Source organism: Phalaenopsis equestris, unplaced genomic scaffold (assembly GCF_001263595.1).
Source record: "Phalaenopsis equestris unplaced genomic scaffold, ASM126359v1 Scaffold001366, whole genome shotgun sequence".
Taxonomy (NCBI): Eukaryota; Viridiplantae; Streptophyta; class Magnoliopsida; order Asparagales; family Orchidaceae; genus Phalaenopsis; species Phalaenopsis equestris.
In genome coordinates, this window is record NW_018165805.1 from 269,501 (window position 1) to 286,145 (window position 16,645).

At 35.2% G+C, this 16,645-nt stretch overlaps 1 protein-coding gene across 4 annotated transcripts in view; it reads left to right on the top strand.

Moving 5' to 3' along the window:
- Positions 1 to 16,645, top strand: part of LOC110034169 (ankyrin repeat and SAM domain-containing protein 6) — a 36,462-nt gene that overhangs the window by 5,145 nt on the left and 14,672 nt on the right. For 3 of the 4 annotated variants that reach the window (XM_020738459.1, XM_020738460.1, XM_020738462.1), the window contains exons 2-3: positions 4,752 to 4,819; positions 4,934 to 5,211. In XM_020738459.1, coding sequence (XP_020594118.1) covers positions 4,752 to 4,819; positions 4,934 to 5,211 — 346 coding nt within the window. The remainder of the gene's footprint in view (positions 1 to 4,751; positions 4,820 to 4,933; positions 5,212 to 16,645) is intronic. The other variant, XM_020738461.1, reaches the window with a different exon arrangement.

A 16,645-nucleotide genomic window follows, 5' to 3' on the forward strand; every position in this document is an offset into this window, starting at 1 on the left:
TTGTTGTTGTTGTTGTTGTTTTATAGTGTTGTCGACATGATTTCTTAGCTTTTGCATCATCTTTCAAATCTTTGGGGAGTAATGTATAGACATTTTTTTAGGTATAATTTTTTCAGATTCGAGACATTGAATGAGCGAATCTGAATTTTGACCTTGTGTTTCTCCAATTTGTATAAAATATTTCCTGATTCACCACTTCCATGTAAAAGAGGTACATGGAATATTTTCAACTTTTCTATATTATGAAATTCCCGCGAAGTAATTTTCTTTATATGATGGGGAGGGATGGAATGTCCATGAATTTGTCTTTTGATATTGATAGGCCTGTAATTTTTCCTGTTGAGGCATTCTGAATCTAACTTTCATAAGCATTTTCAATGTCATAATCTAAGTCAAAATGAGCTTTGTTCTTTCCCTTATGTTGAAGGCTTGCATGCTTCTTAGGGTTTGATAGAAATATCCTCTTCTTAAATATTGTTTCCCAAAGAGGAAGGACTTTTCTTGACTTAGGTGGAGTGCTAGTTGTTTAGGAAGAGTTGGCGTTGCTGTCTCTTTACTTTTTGCATTTGTTCTCTCTCTTCTTTGGGTGACCTTGCAGTCTTCGGAGTCGACCTTAGAAATTTGGAAGGGTCTGATAAGTTGGTTTTTTTTTTTTTTTTCCAGAATATGTATTTTGCATTATCAAATCAAAAGGTTACAAAAGGTGTACAAAATTATGTCATTAAGCAATTACAAATTACGTTATATCATCAGAATTAAAAGAAAAAGAGCATGTTGCTCATTTTTGTTTTTTCAAAATGAACTCCTTTTGAAGGGCTATGTGGGCCAGCAATGTGCTCTTTTTCTCTATTTCCATCTCTAGCTATGTGTTAGAACATAATTTTTTTGAACTGCAAGAGAAATTCAAAATTTGTGTTAACATGTTGATGGGCTTGTGAAATCCAATGCTATCGTGGTAAGTAGGAGAGCTCCATCCACATTCTCCTTAATCAAAACTGGAAGGGCATGCCAGAAAGAAGTGCTGAGCAACCTATTCTGTTGGCTAGCATATCAATGCTCTAAAGTGGGAAATAAGGTGTGGGCGACAACTTCCAGAAGAGTTGATGCAATGGTAGTAGGAGTTTCGTGCAATTATCCGTATTTTTTAGCATTCCTGGGACACCAGCATTGTTACAAAACATGACCATATTGGCAGGCCAGGACAAGTTTGTTGGAGTTAACTTTAGCCAGGCTGTTGGTAGTCTCTTCAAGGTTGCTAAACTATGGGTTGTTGAAGTCACACCCCTTATCCGTGGGTTCATTTCGAATGAAGTATATACCAGTTTTATAAAATTTTCTCTATAGGTGCAAAGGGTTGTATAATGTCAGAACTTTTTAATTTTTTTTCCATCTCTTAGATACTTCATATATTTATGCTTAGTGGATGGGAACATGCTATACTCGTGAATCTACATTGACCTAGGAGAGTACGAATTGAAGTATCAACATTGATCAGATATGATTTATCTTCTATAGAGGCTTTGAAATTTTAGTGCTGGGATAAAAGTTCCATAACTTTTTTGCTTTTTCTTATTAGAATTATGCACCATTAAATTACCGCGTCCGAGTTGCTAGATATCATTGGACAATGATCTGTATGCTTGCAAGCTTGAAAGATTTACTAAGTAATTTTGGTCAATTAAAATTGAATTTATCAGTACATCATTGTTCTCTGCTATGATGTCCAAACAGATGATATCTCAATCATGAGATTCTCATAAAATGTGATGGTAGAAGAACCTAATTTTATAAAGCATTGCTTGTATTTCTCCGGATCCTTGAGCGCTTGAATTAGAAGAAAAGCTTCTCTGAGGTCTTTTTACATTAAGAGTGCTGTGGGTATTTTTGTAGATGCGACAAAATATTATACACTACTATGCTTGAGATCTATTTTTTTTTTTTATCCTTGGGAACGAAGTCTTCATTAACTGCTTTATTTTTTCTCTCTAGTCCTTGTTTGATGATCCCTTTTTTGGTGGAGTCGACGATATCTATCAATCTTCAATTATACTTTGATTACTGCATTTGATTCAGATTTTTCTAACAAAATATTTTCTTTAGAATTATCTTTCATCATTTTGGAGGAATGAGTGGAAGCATCATAATCATCATTCAACTTCATGCACTCCATTTATGATGCCATGGTGGGCTCCTATTGTCATCAGAGAAGCAAAGATCCTCTGCATTATCATTTACCTGTAACACCATCATAAAAGATTCATATGATTCTTTGAAATTTCCTTCTTTCTCATTATCAATCTGGAGCCTTGACATGAAATTTGCTAGCCTGTCAGGTTGCCCTGCTAGTTTATAGAAGGCGTGGACAACCTATAGTAAAGCTAAATATATTATTTTAATTTATTTTATATTGTGGTTCTTTCACCTGTTAAATAATAAATTAATATAGAAAATGTAATTCTAACCATCCGATTGTCTACTCCCCTCTTGGTTAATTCAAAGCCTCGGGCCAAGTCGTGATAAAAGTAGCATCAGAGCACAACTTATTTTTAATTAATAAAATCTAAATGATAGAGGCAATATGATAATCATTAGAAGAATTTAATAATTATTAAAAAAAATTGAAGTTGACTTGAAGTAATAATTATTATACATTCAAGCATAGTGATATACTCGAAATCACAGAAGTAGATAATCTAATAGAAAAGGAAGATTACAACCTACTATAAATGTTAACGCGAATGTCCTCACCCAAATGATGGCGACAATTACTCAACATATTCAGGAGTCCAGATTGCAGCCTATTTTTGTGAAATTTTCATTGTAGATAAGTACTTAAAGAAATTTCAAGATCGGAGCCCGTCTTTGTTTAAGGGAACTTAAGATCTAATTGAAACATAGAACTGGTTAATGAAGATAGAGAATATACTAGATAACATGGCTTTTCGGGATGAAAGAAGAGTATCGTTGTCGACGTTTGTGCTGGATAGAGAAGCCAAGCTAGGGGGCATACCTAATATGATGGTCAGTTGGGAAGAATTCGTGGAGCTATTGTGAGAATGGTTTGTACCCTTATCCGCTTGAAGACAGATACATGACAGGTTTATCAAGTTTAGGCAAGGAGAGAAGATGGTTATGCAGTACGAAGCAAAATTCACAGTTAATTGCTATTGCAGAAAAAAAAATGTTGCAGATTTTTTTCGAGATTAAAGGATTCTATTAGAAAGCATTTAGTACCTTTAGGGATCGATGAATATTCTGTATTAGTAGAACGAGCTAGAAAAGTGGAGATCGACTATCAACTTACTCAGAAGCGTAAAGAGATGCACAAAGGGAAGAATGCAGACAAACATGTAGATTATATAGAAGTATTCAATTGGAAGATGTTCAAGAATGATTCGAGTGGAGTTAGTAGAGGTATACTCAGGGTACCAGAGTTGCTTGTACCAAATGTGGAATACAACATAAAGGTGAATGCTTGATGAGCTCTAACACTAGTTAGTACCTTTAGGGATCGATGAATATTCATTATTAAAGAAACGAGCTAGAAGAGTGGAGATTGACTATCAAGTTAGAAACGTAAAGAGATGCACGAGAGGAATACTGCAGGCGAACATGTAGATCACTCATAACGATTCAATTATAAGAAGTCCAAGAATAATTCGGGTGGAGTTAGCAGAGGTACGACTCAGGGTATTGAAGTCACTTGTACCAAATACAGAATATACTACATAAAGGTAATGCTTGATGGATTTTATTTTAACACTTGTTATAGTGCTGTTAGCCTGGTCATATAGTGAGATATTGTCCATCTCTTGGCTAGAAAAGCGTTGTCCGGTGGAGCTTCTTCATAGAAGATTGTAGGTGGTGGGCAGAAAAAGATAGTCTATAGCTTCAGCTCTGACTCGGGGTCAATCAAAGCAACCTGTAAGGCCTCGAGTATATCTCTCACTCAAATTGAGTTTGAAGAACCTACTGCTGCAGATGGTAATGAGGCCTGAAGAGTGTGGCTTTTTCTTTTATATATATATATATATATATTTATGGGGTATTTTTTCAAGCATATTTTCTTTCTTCAGTATTGCCACTTAGTCTCCTCCGCTTTCTTCTTTTTCTTCCTTTGCTTCTTCTTGTGCTTCTAGGGAATGCTTTCTCCTTTATCTCACTCTGTTTTTGTGCTCTCTCTCTCTCTCTCTCGATTTTCTAGTTTGTTACTTTCAAATGAGGAGATGAGTGAATTAATGTCTCGTAGGATTTCCCATGAGCGGCGTGGAAACAATCGAACGACACCCACTTTGTAGGTATTGTACACTGAGAGTTTATTTATTAATTATAATTTTTTTTATGTTAATGTAATTAAAATTTTAATTGAGTATTATTACATCCCTACCGTGATGCTAGACATATTTTGCAATTCCATGCAATCCTTTGAAGCATTCATGCATAGAGAATCAATGAAATCATAGAATGGCCAAGAAACATGGAATGGTGTTCGTAGTGGATGCTTTATTATTGTTCAACTTGTCCATGGATAGAATAATTGGTCTAGAAAATGTCTCGTGCTATCATAATGCAACTTTTGTGTTGCTTTCTGAATCTGCTTTTACCTATCAGTGTTTGTTGTGCTGTCTTTTGCATTTGTGGTTTGATTTCTCACTGGTTGCTTTGTTGATGCTATGTTAAATATTATGCCTTGCATCATTATTTATAGCTAACTATTAGTCATCAATACTGACATCTTTTGACTTTTACAGGCAGCGCCAGGTTGATGACAAATGGAAACATGATCTTTATGAGGGTGATAGAGAATCTCCATCTTCAAGTATAATAACTGTAAAAATATAAATAATCATCTTTGGATTTAGTTAGTTTACCTTAGCATAACCGAATGTCTAACAACTAAAATAATGATTCTGGTGCTTGTTATTGAATTAAGAATCTACAGTTGGCCCTAAGGATCTCCGCTTAAAGCTTCAAAGGAAAGTTCCTCAGCAAACCCTCCAAAGTGGGAAAGCAGCTGGAGTACGAGATCTTCGCGAAAAACTTTCTGGTATCATGCATTCTCAAGCAGCAAATATCGATCCGCCAAAAGCTAAAGCTGCACCAGAGAGTTCCATTCCTGCAAATAAAAGTGCAACTTCTGTTGAAGCATCTGTGCAGGAGACAAAGAACATATCCAACCCAACTTATTCTGAAAAAAAGGCTAAGCGAAAGGTTAGTCTAATTTAATTCCCCTACACTACACTATGCGTGTTGCTTTCATGGACAAAATCGTGCAAATGTGTGGAATATTAGCTAATATTTGTGCTCTTAGTTTATTTTATTTTATTTGAACCCTCCCCATTACATTGAAAGTCAAGGGAAATGTATAAGCTATTAGTCATCTGTACTTTTATCGCATACTCATTTGAAAGTGCCCAGTTTAGGGTTCATGAACAACTACTGGGACAATTTAATTTTTAATTTATTTTTGGAGATTTTTGTGCCTGCATTATTGATGTTGTTCATTGATCTTGTGAATTGAAGAACAAAATCTTACCTGCGTTACAAGGGCTTGCGTTGGAGTGTAACCTATATTTCCATATCAGTGATGCTTATTTCTAAGCTGATGTTCTCTGAATATGTTTTTTGGTTATTTAATTGGTAGCGGGCTATAGTACTGCTGTTCTTCCATACTATTTGGTTCAAATACAGTTACCGTTACTCTTTTGGAGATGAAAAGCTGTTCTACAAGTGTCTTGTCCTTGGCTGTGAGATGATGGGGGAGGACCAGGAGCAGAGCAAATTTTTTATTGAAATGTTTATCGAGCAATTCCAATTTATGGTATTTTAGATTTTAATATAAGGAATCCGATGAACATTACAAACTTATGCCAGAATGACAAAAACAATTAAAACAGTAATGTTTGTTTGATGTTGCATGCTTAATTTTCATGACTTAGGTGTCAATAACTTGCAGACAGATATATGAGTACTTTTGTTGAACCCTGTTGTCTTTTTTATACAACAAATAGATCTGGTTGGAGATGGGAGGGATTGATCAGACAATGTATGTATTATGAACTCTAATTAATTTGATCACTGTTTGAAATTATTTAATGAATTTTTCGAGTCCGTTGAAGTCCAACTCCATCCAACATGCAACCCAAATATTCGTAGGAAACCTGATTTTAGAAAAATAAAACAGTGAATATAAGGGCATAGGGATGTGAAATATGGAACCAATTGTGAGAAAACATGTCATTTTTTATTATAGTTGCTGTTAAAAGACTGCTGAAATGTTTTGTCATCTAGATGTAGATGCATGAAGTACAAGCATCATCCATATATCTAACTTTAACTGATTGTTCTAACCTTTAAAATAGGTATAAAAGCATGCAAGTGTATTTGGTGCGCTTCTCACTAAATCATCTTGATGCCACTAATAACAGATTTGGTAAGGCCAAAATTTCTAAGTTATCTTTGTACTTGAAAAAGCATAAAGCATGAATTGACCCTGAGCAAAACCTTTGTTGAGTTCAAGTCTGTGATTGTGTTTTGTTTGGTTTTTGAAGTGGCTTATAAAAGGAAAACTTGATTTGACTAGAAAAGATTTAATCCTGATATCCAATTTTATATGCAGCGCAACATAGGATACAGTTGTGCTATACATACACTTTCATTGCATGCACATCCATTTAGGAATGAATGGTGTGGGTGAACAAAACTGACCCTCACAAGGAGCTATGATGCTGATGATAAGACACACTAAATCATCTTGATGTCACTAATGGCAGATTTGGTACGGACAAAATTTCCAAATTCTCCTTGTACTTGAAAAGGCATAAAGCATGAATTGACCCTGAGCAAAACCTTTGTTGAGTTCAAGTCTTTGATTGTGTTGTCTGGTTTTTGAAGTGGCTTATAAAAGGAAAACTATATTTGAGTAGAAAAGATTTAATCCTGATATTCAATTCTATATGCAGAACTAAAACTGAATAAGAAAAGTACCGCTAAGACTGAAAGGAAAATTTTATAAGACGGTGGTGAGACCTGCAATGCTCTATGGCGCCGAATGTTGGCTTTTAAAAGAGAAGCATAATAATAAGTTAAGTGTTGCCGAGATGAGAATGATTAGGTGGATGAGTGGCTTTACACTTGGAGACAAAATGCGGAGTGAATATATTCGTGATAGGGTTGGTGTAGCTCCTGTGACAGACAAAAATAGAGAAAGTCGTCTTAGATGGTTTGGTCCGACCATGCATGCAAGTGTATTTGGTGCGCTTCTCACTAAATCATCTTGATGCCACTAATAACAGATTTGGTAAGGCCAAAATTTCTAAGTTATCTTTGTACTTGAAAAAGCATAAAGCATGAATTGACCCTGAGCAAAACCTTTGTTGAGTTCAAGTCTGTGATTGTGTTTTGTTTGGTTTTTGAAGTGGCTTATAAAAGGAAAACTTGATTTGACTAGAAAAGATTTAATCCTGATATCCAATTCTATATGCAGCGCAACATAGGATACAGTTGTGCTATACATACACTCTCCTTGCATGCATATCCATTTAGGAATGAATGGTGTGGGTGAACAAAACTGACCCTCACAAGGGGCTATGACGCTGATGATAAAAGATACACACATATATGACTGGATCTTTGACTTTATACTGTGGCTTACTAATTTTGTGGTTCCATGCCTTTCATCAAGATTTGAATCAATTAACAAATAGCAACCATTTTTTATGTCTCAATTTAATCTGAATCTGGATCAAATCTTAGTTAAATTTTGCAATCAAACTTGTAAAAATACTTTCTCCTTAGTTATATCGTTAAACTATTCCTACTATCTCTCTTTTGTCCTTCCCCTTGAATTGTTGTCTAAGAAGAACTTTTGTCGGCTAGATGTGATTATTAGAAGGGTTACAGGAATTTCTTGATACATATTTTGCTTATTCTTAGTAGTAGTAAAAAGATATTGCAAGACATTCAAGAACCAGGAGTATTGCTCATAAAGAGGTAGTATAAGGTCATTTGAATTTGTTTTTATATACTTGTAGCTGAGAATCCTATTGGAAGCTAAATATTATTCTCTATCATAACATTGCTATTTTATTTTTTGTTTATGTATGCTAGTTTCATTTTTTTTTTCTGAGAATCCTATTTGCAACACAATTTTGTTTCTTTGCTTACTTTCATGAACTACTATCAACTTGTAAACATTTAATTATGCTTACTAATTTTACTCTTGTAGTTCTGATATCGCCCTCTCTTGTACTCTGATTCAAGATTATTCTTTGTTTTTTGATTGTTGCCTTCCTTATAATTAGCTTTGTCATTGGTTTTAGCATTTTGGCGTTCCTCTTATTTTTTCTTGCACCATAGTTCCTTTTTTTATCCCTCTCTTCATCTATTGATGTTTTAACTGAGGGTGTGTTTGGGGGTTGTTTTTTGAAGAAGCAACTATGAAGTATCTTTCTGGGAAAACAACTTCACAGCTGCTGTCTGAAAGGTGATGTCGGTGTAGCAGTCAGTATGTTTGGATAATCTGCTGTGTAGTAGCTATTTCTGATAAAAAATGGTTATGCCTTTATAGATTTAATTTAGTCAGTTAGTTGCTGTTTTTGAAATAACTATTAGCAGAATGGCAAAATTAACTTTAACAATACCAAGAACACGTCAAGAATCTAATTTTTCTAATACATCAATTTTAATACATCACTTTAAGCTTAATATCATAATAATAAAAACTATAATAATGAGTCTGGCTGATTCCACTACCGATAGTGATCAGGTTTGATGGTATCACTTGCAAGGACAACGTTTCTCGTGACATGTTTCTTCTGAATTTTTAAATAAATATTATTATAATTTTAATTGTAATTTTAGTATTTATTTTTTTTAAAGGTTTCTTGATACTCACTCTTAAGTGAGGTTTATATCCTTTTTTTGTACTGTTATGAAACGATTTTTTTGGTTTTAAACTATCAAATTTATAACTATAACAATTATGTTGCAAATAACACAATTGCACAGTGGCAAAATGGTCATTTATCCAGAAATAACTGCAAATCAGCTGTTTTTCAAATGCACAAATCAACTAGCTAGCCGACTTATTCATATCGAGGACAGAATAGTCAATTATCCAGAAACACCTGCAAATTAATTTTTTTCCAAACACAAACCAAACAATCAGTCAACTTATACGGATCAACTGTTGATCAACATCTTATCAGGATAAGTTGCTTATCTGGATAAACTTGATAAGTTACAGTTGCCCCAAACTGGCAGTAAGGCTTATCTGGATAAGATGGATAAGTTACAGCTGTTCCAAACAGACCCTTACTGCTAGTTTGAGGCAGCTTATAGTGTGCGGTGGCGTTATGAAAACGCCGCCTTCCCGTTTGAATATCGCGATGGGTGTAAATTTTGGTGTCGCGACGTTTTAATATCGCTATTTCCTTGATGGCTTCATAAGCCAAACTCCCCCTGTGTCCCGCGTATGATTTTTGCGCTTAGGGAAGGAATTCTTGTGGTACCCTTTACCCTCGCCTTCGCCCTCACCCTCGCCCTCGCTCTTTTCAGGAGAATCGCAGATCTCCCTCGCCTTGCCTTTTTCAGGAGAATCACAGAGCCCTAACATTTCCGATATCCCTCTCCTTTCTTTCCGCGAGCCCTAACATTTCGATTTTCCTTTCTGATTTATAAGGTATGCTTTCCCTTGCGATCCTTAGAAAGTTTCTCTTTTTTGTTGTTTTTTTTGGGAGGTGGAGATGCAAGCAATATAGTTTTGTAACTTTTGGTGTGATATATGAATGAATGGTTTTTGGGTATATCCTAGCTTAGATCTGTGGCTTGGGGGTTACTCCGATTTTTTTGCATCTTTATTTCGGAGGTGGAGTTCCAAACAAGCTAATTTCTATCATTTGTGTTGGTTTTTTTGAAGGTGGAGATGCAAGTAATACATTTTTTTTTAATTTTTGCTATGATATGTGAGAGTTCCTGAGATCTGTGGCATGAGGTTCCTCTTCTCTATCAGTTGTGCCTAGATTTATGAAATTGTTTTCATTAATTTGCACGGGAATGTTTACATTATGGAGGTCCAAGCAAGATATTTGCTTTATCAATGTTCGAACATTAACAGGGAAAAAATGGTTTCTATTGCATGAAAATTATGAGTTCCTATGTCTATATTGATGAGGTTCTGTAGTATGCTGGTAAATGAGTAGGCATGAGGGGAAATCAAAATCTGGTAGTGTTCTAGTATTGTTGTTTGCAATATCTATCGAATGAAGCTCATATATGGTAGTGTGTTAGCAATGCCATTTATCCATCATAGATGTTGTCTATCAAAGGAAGCTCATATCTGGATGTTGTCTTCGTGGGAATTTTTTTTTAGCTTTTCTGGAAATGTCATGATATGTTTTTGGAATGGTTATTGGTAAAATCAAGGGTTCATTTGGGGACAATTCAACCCTTGAATTGGACTCCATATAAATGTATGAGTCCTAGAATTGTCCCTGGGGCGAAATGTTGCCTTTTATGCATAGAACTGTCTGAAGTTTTATGGATCGAAATGTTGTTTCTTACATAGAACTATATGAAGCCTTATGGTTTGAGATGTTGCCTTTTATGCAGAACTGTTGCTTTTTGGTTCTAAATGTTGCTTTGTGGCTGAGCAGGTTTATTTTTTGTTTTTTCATGATTTGTTTCTTTATCTCATAATTTAGTACAACTTTCTCCTATAGTTTGCATGCTGAGAAATTTGAATCATGTTTATAAATTTTTTGTTGACTTACAATATTTACTTGGTACTTATAAATTTTTTGTTGACTTATAAAATTTAAGTTCCTTATAGTGCCAACATGTCTAAGGCGAATGAAGGGTCCGTCTGTTATGTGGGATAAAAAAGTAACAAATATTTTTTACGATCTATGTATTAAAATAGAATTGGGAAATAAGTCAAGCATGTATTTTAACAAGGAAGGTTGACAAATTTTTGCGAAGAGGTTTAAAGAATTGACTGACAGGGATTACGACAAACTAAAATTAAAAAACAAATGGGATCAATTGAATAAGGAATGAAAAATTTGGAATGAACTCAAATGTGGATGTACCAGTTTGGGTTGAGATCTCATTAAACAAACAATCGATGCCCCGGAGGAATGATGGGTTGAGAAATTGGAGGTAATAAACCCACTTTTATACTTTTATGTTGATTTACATTATTTATTTTTTTCTCTAATAAACCCACTTAACCCCCTCCTCCATTACAATGTCATAGGCAATGTCGTTAACGGAGAAATATAAGCAGTGCGGAACTGACCCGAACTTTGAAGAAAAACTCGATATAATGTTTAAAGGGGTTGTCGCGACGGGAAAATTTGCACTAAACCCTAGTGAGATGGGTTTTGCAGGTATACCAAATGATTTCCCATTTGAATCGTTGACAGCTGATGAAGAAGTGCGTAGTAACCAGAGGAAGATGGGGGAGTCCAGTTCACCTTCAAAGAGACCCAAACTTGGTAGGAGAAATAAAGAAAATGACACCTTTGTGAAAATCTCATTTGATCGACTCATAGAAGCATTTGGTGCTCCACCTGTTCCTGTCTCTGACAACACTATATAAAGAAAAGGACATCTTTGTGAAAACCTCATTTGATCGACTCATAGAAGTTTTTAGTACTCGACCACCTGCTCCAGTCTCTGACAGCACCATCTTTGAATGTCTAGAAACTTTAACTTCTCTACCTGAAGTAGTTGCAGACAGACATTTTCATGCAAAGTGTTAAGAAACTCGAGGATTCAACCCATAGGCAAATATTCATGGCGCTGCATCCAGAATTACACGTCAAATATTTGCGTATTTTGGTTGAGGAATGAATTTTTTTTTATTTGTTGTTATTTGTAGTTTTTGTTATGTTATGGACATCTAAATGGGTAATTTTAATATGTTGTCCTTTGTATGGATCTTTTTTAGTGCACTTCTAGATGATTAATGTTTGTCAATAAGTTGATCTTTGTACATTTTCATTTTAAGTGCTTCATGTTTTCCTTGCTTATTTCTCGATTCTCAGCAAGGAATGCCGTAAAAGAATGACATGGGCGGCATCTATTGCAATATTGTTGTTGGAGTATTACCGATCCAACAGTATTTGTATACCCCGTATGACATCCAGTTTTATTTGGGATAAATGGGTAGGTGAAATGCTTTCTGGATATCCAATAAGGTTCAACAATATATTTTGAATGAGTGTACCTATTTTTATGAATCTCCTGCACGAGTTATCTCTGAATCACGACCTCCAAGGTTCTTCTAGAATGACGAGAATGGAGGTGTTGACTATAACATTATGCATTCTGTCATAGAATGAATTTATTAGAGGTGCTATGGAAAGATTTTAGCATTCATCGGAAACAATAAGCCGTTACTTCTCCAAAGACATACAAACACTTGTTAGCTTGACAGCTCAAATCGTAAATCAGAGGATCCATCATTTGCTAGTAGTCCATAAGAAATTGCCAACGATCCCCGTTACATGCCTTATTTTAAGGCAATTATTAGTTTCTTTATGTTACTTCCAAAATTCTGTTTTTTTCTAACGTTGTAAAACATAACTGCATAGGTGCAATTGACGGTACTCACGTCGATGTCTGATTACCCAACCAGGACAAGGTGGCGTACATTGGTCATAGTGGTTTAACTATTCAAAATATCATGGCGGTATGTGACTTCAACATGTGTTTCACTTTTGTCATGGCGGGTCAGGAAGAAAGTGCACATAACAGTCAGATTTTTTCCTATGCAACTAGGAATAGATCATAGTGTTTTCTCACCCGTCTTCATATATGATTTGATTTGTAAACGTACTAGTTATATGTATTATTTGGCATAAATAGTGTATTCTATAACAGGAAAATACTATTTGGCTGATGCTGGATATCCTATGCAGAGGGGCTACCTGAAGCCATATCCAGACACTAGATACTATATGCCTGATTTTGAGCAAGCAAGTGGCACCATCCGTGACAGGAAAAAAATGTTTAACAAACGCCACTCCTCTTTACGCGGGGTAATTGAAAGATGTTTGAGGTTTGGAAGAAGAAATATGTCATCTTACGTGATAGAATGAGTCATCTTACTCACGTCACATCAGCCTCACAGCAGTGGGAGACAGTTCTACGGTTGTCGCGAGTGTGTTTCAGCTTGTTGCGGTTTCTTCCGTTGGGCCGACAGTCCAACCTGTTACACTGCCTGTAGTGATCGGGATAAAATGATTTTCTAGGTTGACAGTGTAGCGGAGGACAGACTTAGTCAGAGTTTGAAATTGAATATTTTAATATTTCTCATTGTAGTTGTAATTGTATTTATCATTTTTCTATTTCTTCTGATACGAGAGTGTGAGCACTATATGTTATCTTTTGAACTGATCTGTGATGATTTCTGGGTTCTGTATCATATATTTTTGTTCTCATTTTAGTTATGTTGCAAACATTTTCACCAAACAGTGACATGAAGGTAGTTTATCCAACAACAGCTATCAACAAACTGTCTAAATAAGCTGCCCCAAACAGCAAGTCAGCTTATTATGGTAATTTGCAGATTATCAGAATAATCTGCGTATTACCATATTATAAATAATCAACGACTGCCCCAAACAGGCCCTTAGTCGTTTACTTTGGATTATAAGTGCACCTCTTGAGCTAATCATTTGCAACTATTTTTTAGTAATTTTCGCCACTTTAAATACATTTACTAAAATTATCTTATAAATTAGCCGGCAGTACATTAATCTGGACCATTTTCAGCATTCTTACCACTTTACCATACCAAACCGCTTTACATTCGACCAAAAATTCTAGAGCTCATCTTTGGATATTAAAGTAAATATCCATTGCCTTTTCTTTATCCTAATCTCACTACAATGCCATTATCATCAGCAAGGCTTGAAGTTTTTGCCTTTACATTTGAGAGAATGATAGTAACGGTTCGTTTGGGGTAGCTTGTGCGTTTCAGGATAAGGTGCTTAATTTGAAATGCGGCCCGCGGGCCGGCGGCGGGGGTCGACCCGCGGCCTGCGTTTAGTATAAAAACTCAAACGCAGTTTCGAATAAGCTGGTGAAACGCGCGAACCAAACGGTACGACGGCGTTTTGAAAACGCCGCCCGCACTTATAAACTGCCCCAAACGGACCCTAAATGTTAGCTCCTCTAGTTTGATATTCCCATGCATTATCGTGGATTGTTAACTTTGAACTATAGTTGAGATTAAGCTAGGTTTATTTCCTTGATGTAATTATAGGCTTCTTGAATAACTAGAGAGTCTTTAGTTTGCGTTGCTCAGGTCTATCGAATCGGAGAAGCTTTGGCATGCTAGCTTTGTCATCATACATGTTGAGTGGTTGTTACTCAGTACAAGTATCTCTTGGCTTGTTGGCAAGGAAGACTATTAGCTACTTCAAAAGCCTGAATATTTTTATCTAATTCATTGATAAGTTGGTGACTTGGTTATTCCTTCACTTTTCTAACTCAACTTCATGAGGCTTTGCAAGCTATGGAGTTCTTTTGCAATTGTTAAAGATATTTTGGCCGATTGAATCGATTAGCCTTTGATGGTCTTTCATCTTGTCATTTGACTTTCATGTAAGTTGTGAGCCATCTGGCTTTGAACTTTTGATAACCTTGCTGTTGTCAAAGAAAGAAGTTGCTTTGAGCATTTTCCATTTTAATTTTGGAGGCATGAATGTGAAAGGTGCCCTTCAATTATGATTTGAGATGAGTGTGGCCATTGTAGGGGTAAGAGGTCCAAACCTATTTTTTTGGCTTATTAATTTTAGATTGGTGTTCGAGTAGAATTTGATTTGTATATGAATGATTCAAAGATCATAGCTTGGAGAGCTAGACCTGATTGCATCGATTTGATCTTAGGGCCTATACATGCTTGCATGCAAACCAATACTATGATTGCCTGTATTAGTTAGCATGAATTTTCATTTTTTCTTTTTTTTTTCTTTCAAATTTTTTATTTCCAGTGCTAGTGATTTTCAATATTTGCCATGTCATTTAAAGTCAATTAGAGGTCTCTTTTTGTTTGATTATGTTTACTCTGTCCATTTGCTTGTAGAGGATCAGGTTTTAGAAATTGTCAACGCTATGAAACTTGTTTAATTCTTTTGTATATTGATGGCTGGGATGAAAAGTTTTCAGATTAATCTTGTCAACTGTATACTTCTTATGTAGAGGATTAGTCCTTGGACAATTATTGAGCCATGGGCCCTATTTACTCTACCTCTGTGTTGAGAGAATTGGAATTTAAAATGAAAGTTACATCTCCAATGATAAAGAAGTTCAAAGATTGGATGTTCAACCCAATCTTATTAGACGAGGCAGCCTAAAGATTTCTCATTTGAATGAGGTCATTGAAGGACTAATGCAAATGCATTGTTAATATCTTGACGGACTCATCTCGAGTGCATAGTGAGAATGTCTATTCAATTAAGGGGCCGTAAATTTATGATTATTCATTTGAAATTGAATTGTTGGAACTTAGATTTTATTAACTCCACCCTTGCATGCAGAGTATGAAGCTATGCAGACCTTATATTTATCAACATTTTTACATTTATTAATATCTTCTAGAATTTTAGTGAACATGATTTGCATCAGCTAAGTATAAGGACCTTGTGCTTGGATAATCTTGGGAAGGTTTTTGCCACCAAGTATGGTTTTTAAAGTTAACTTAGAATTATCAAAACTCCATGTAATTTAGTATTTCTTTTGTATTTTTTTGTTGTTGATATTTTGCTTCTATTATTCTTTCATAAATTTCCTTCTATTTTGTTTTTTTAAAATTTCTTAGTTTTTATATTTCTTCAACCGTAATTGTTGTTATAAATTAATGTTTTATGAAATATTAATTCTAATCTAAGTGAATCAAACTTTAACTTCAGATAAAACATGCGTCATCTTTTAAAGTGATTCACCTGCTTCCATCACGAAACTGTATCTCGCTTACCTCTAGTCCTTTCTAATTTCAAATACACTTATTATTAACACTTAAAAAATCAACTTACACGCACACACACACACAGATATATATATATATATATATATAGAGAGAGAGAGAGAGAGACACACACACACACACAATTGTTTAATTAAATTCTTATCTAAACACAAAATTACCTTAGTTTGCTGGGATCAATCTCCCTCCTTTTACTCGTACATAACCTATTTCTCCTTTTGAAGATGAAATTCTATACCTTGAGTACTATTTCAATAAACCTTTCTATTAACATTAATTAAATAAACGCACATTCACAATATATATAAATTTTTTTTATTAAATAACTTATTTTAAAAACTTAATACTCGCCTTTTAACTCTCGATCGACTGTCCTAATCCATACAAATGTAGCTTCCTCTTCTTCCTCTTCCTTCGGTATTGGCTTAACCTAGCACGTGTGTGTGTTGTCTTCCTTTTTCGCACTAGAGCTTCACAACTAGGGTTTCGCAGGGGCTGGCTCTCTAGTTCCCACACAAAGCCGCTTCCTTTCTGTTTTCTTCCCTTTCTGCGTGCAGCACAGTGTCAAGGATCACTTCTCTTTGTTCCTCTTTGTTGAGACACGTAACCAAGTGTCGATGATCACTTCTCTTTATTCCTCCTCTTTGT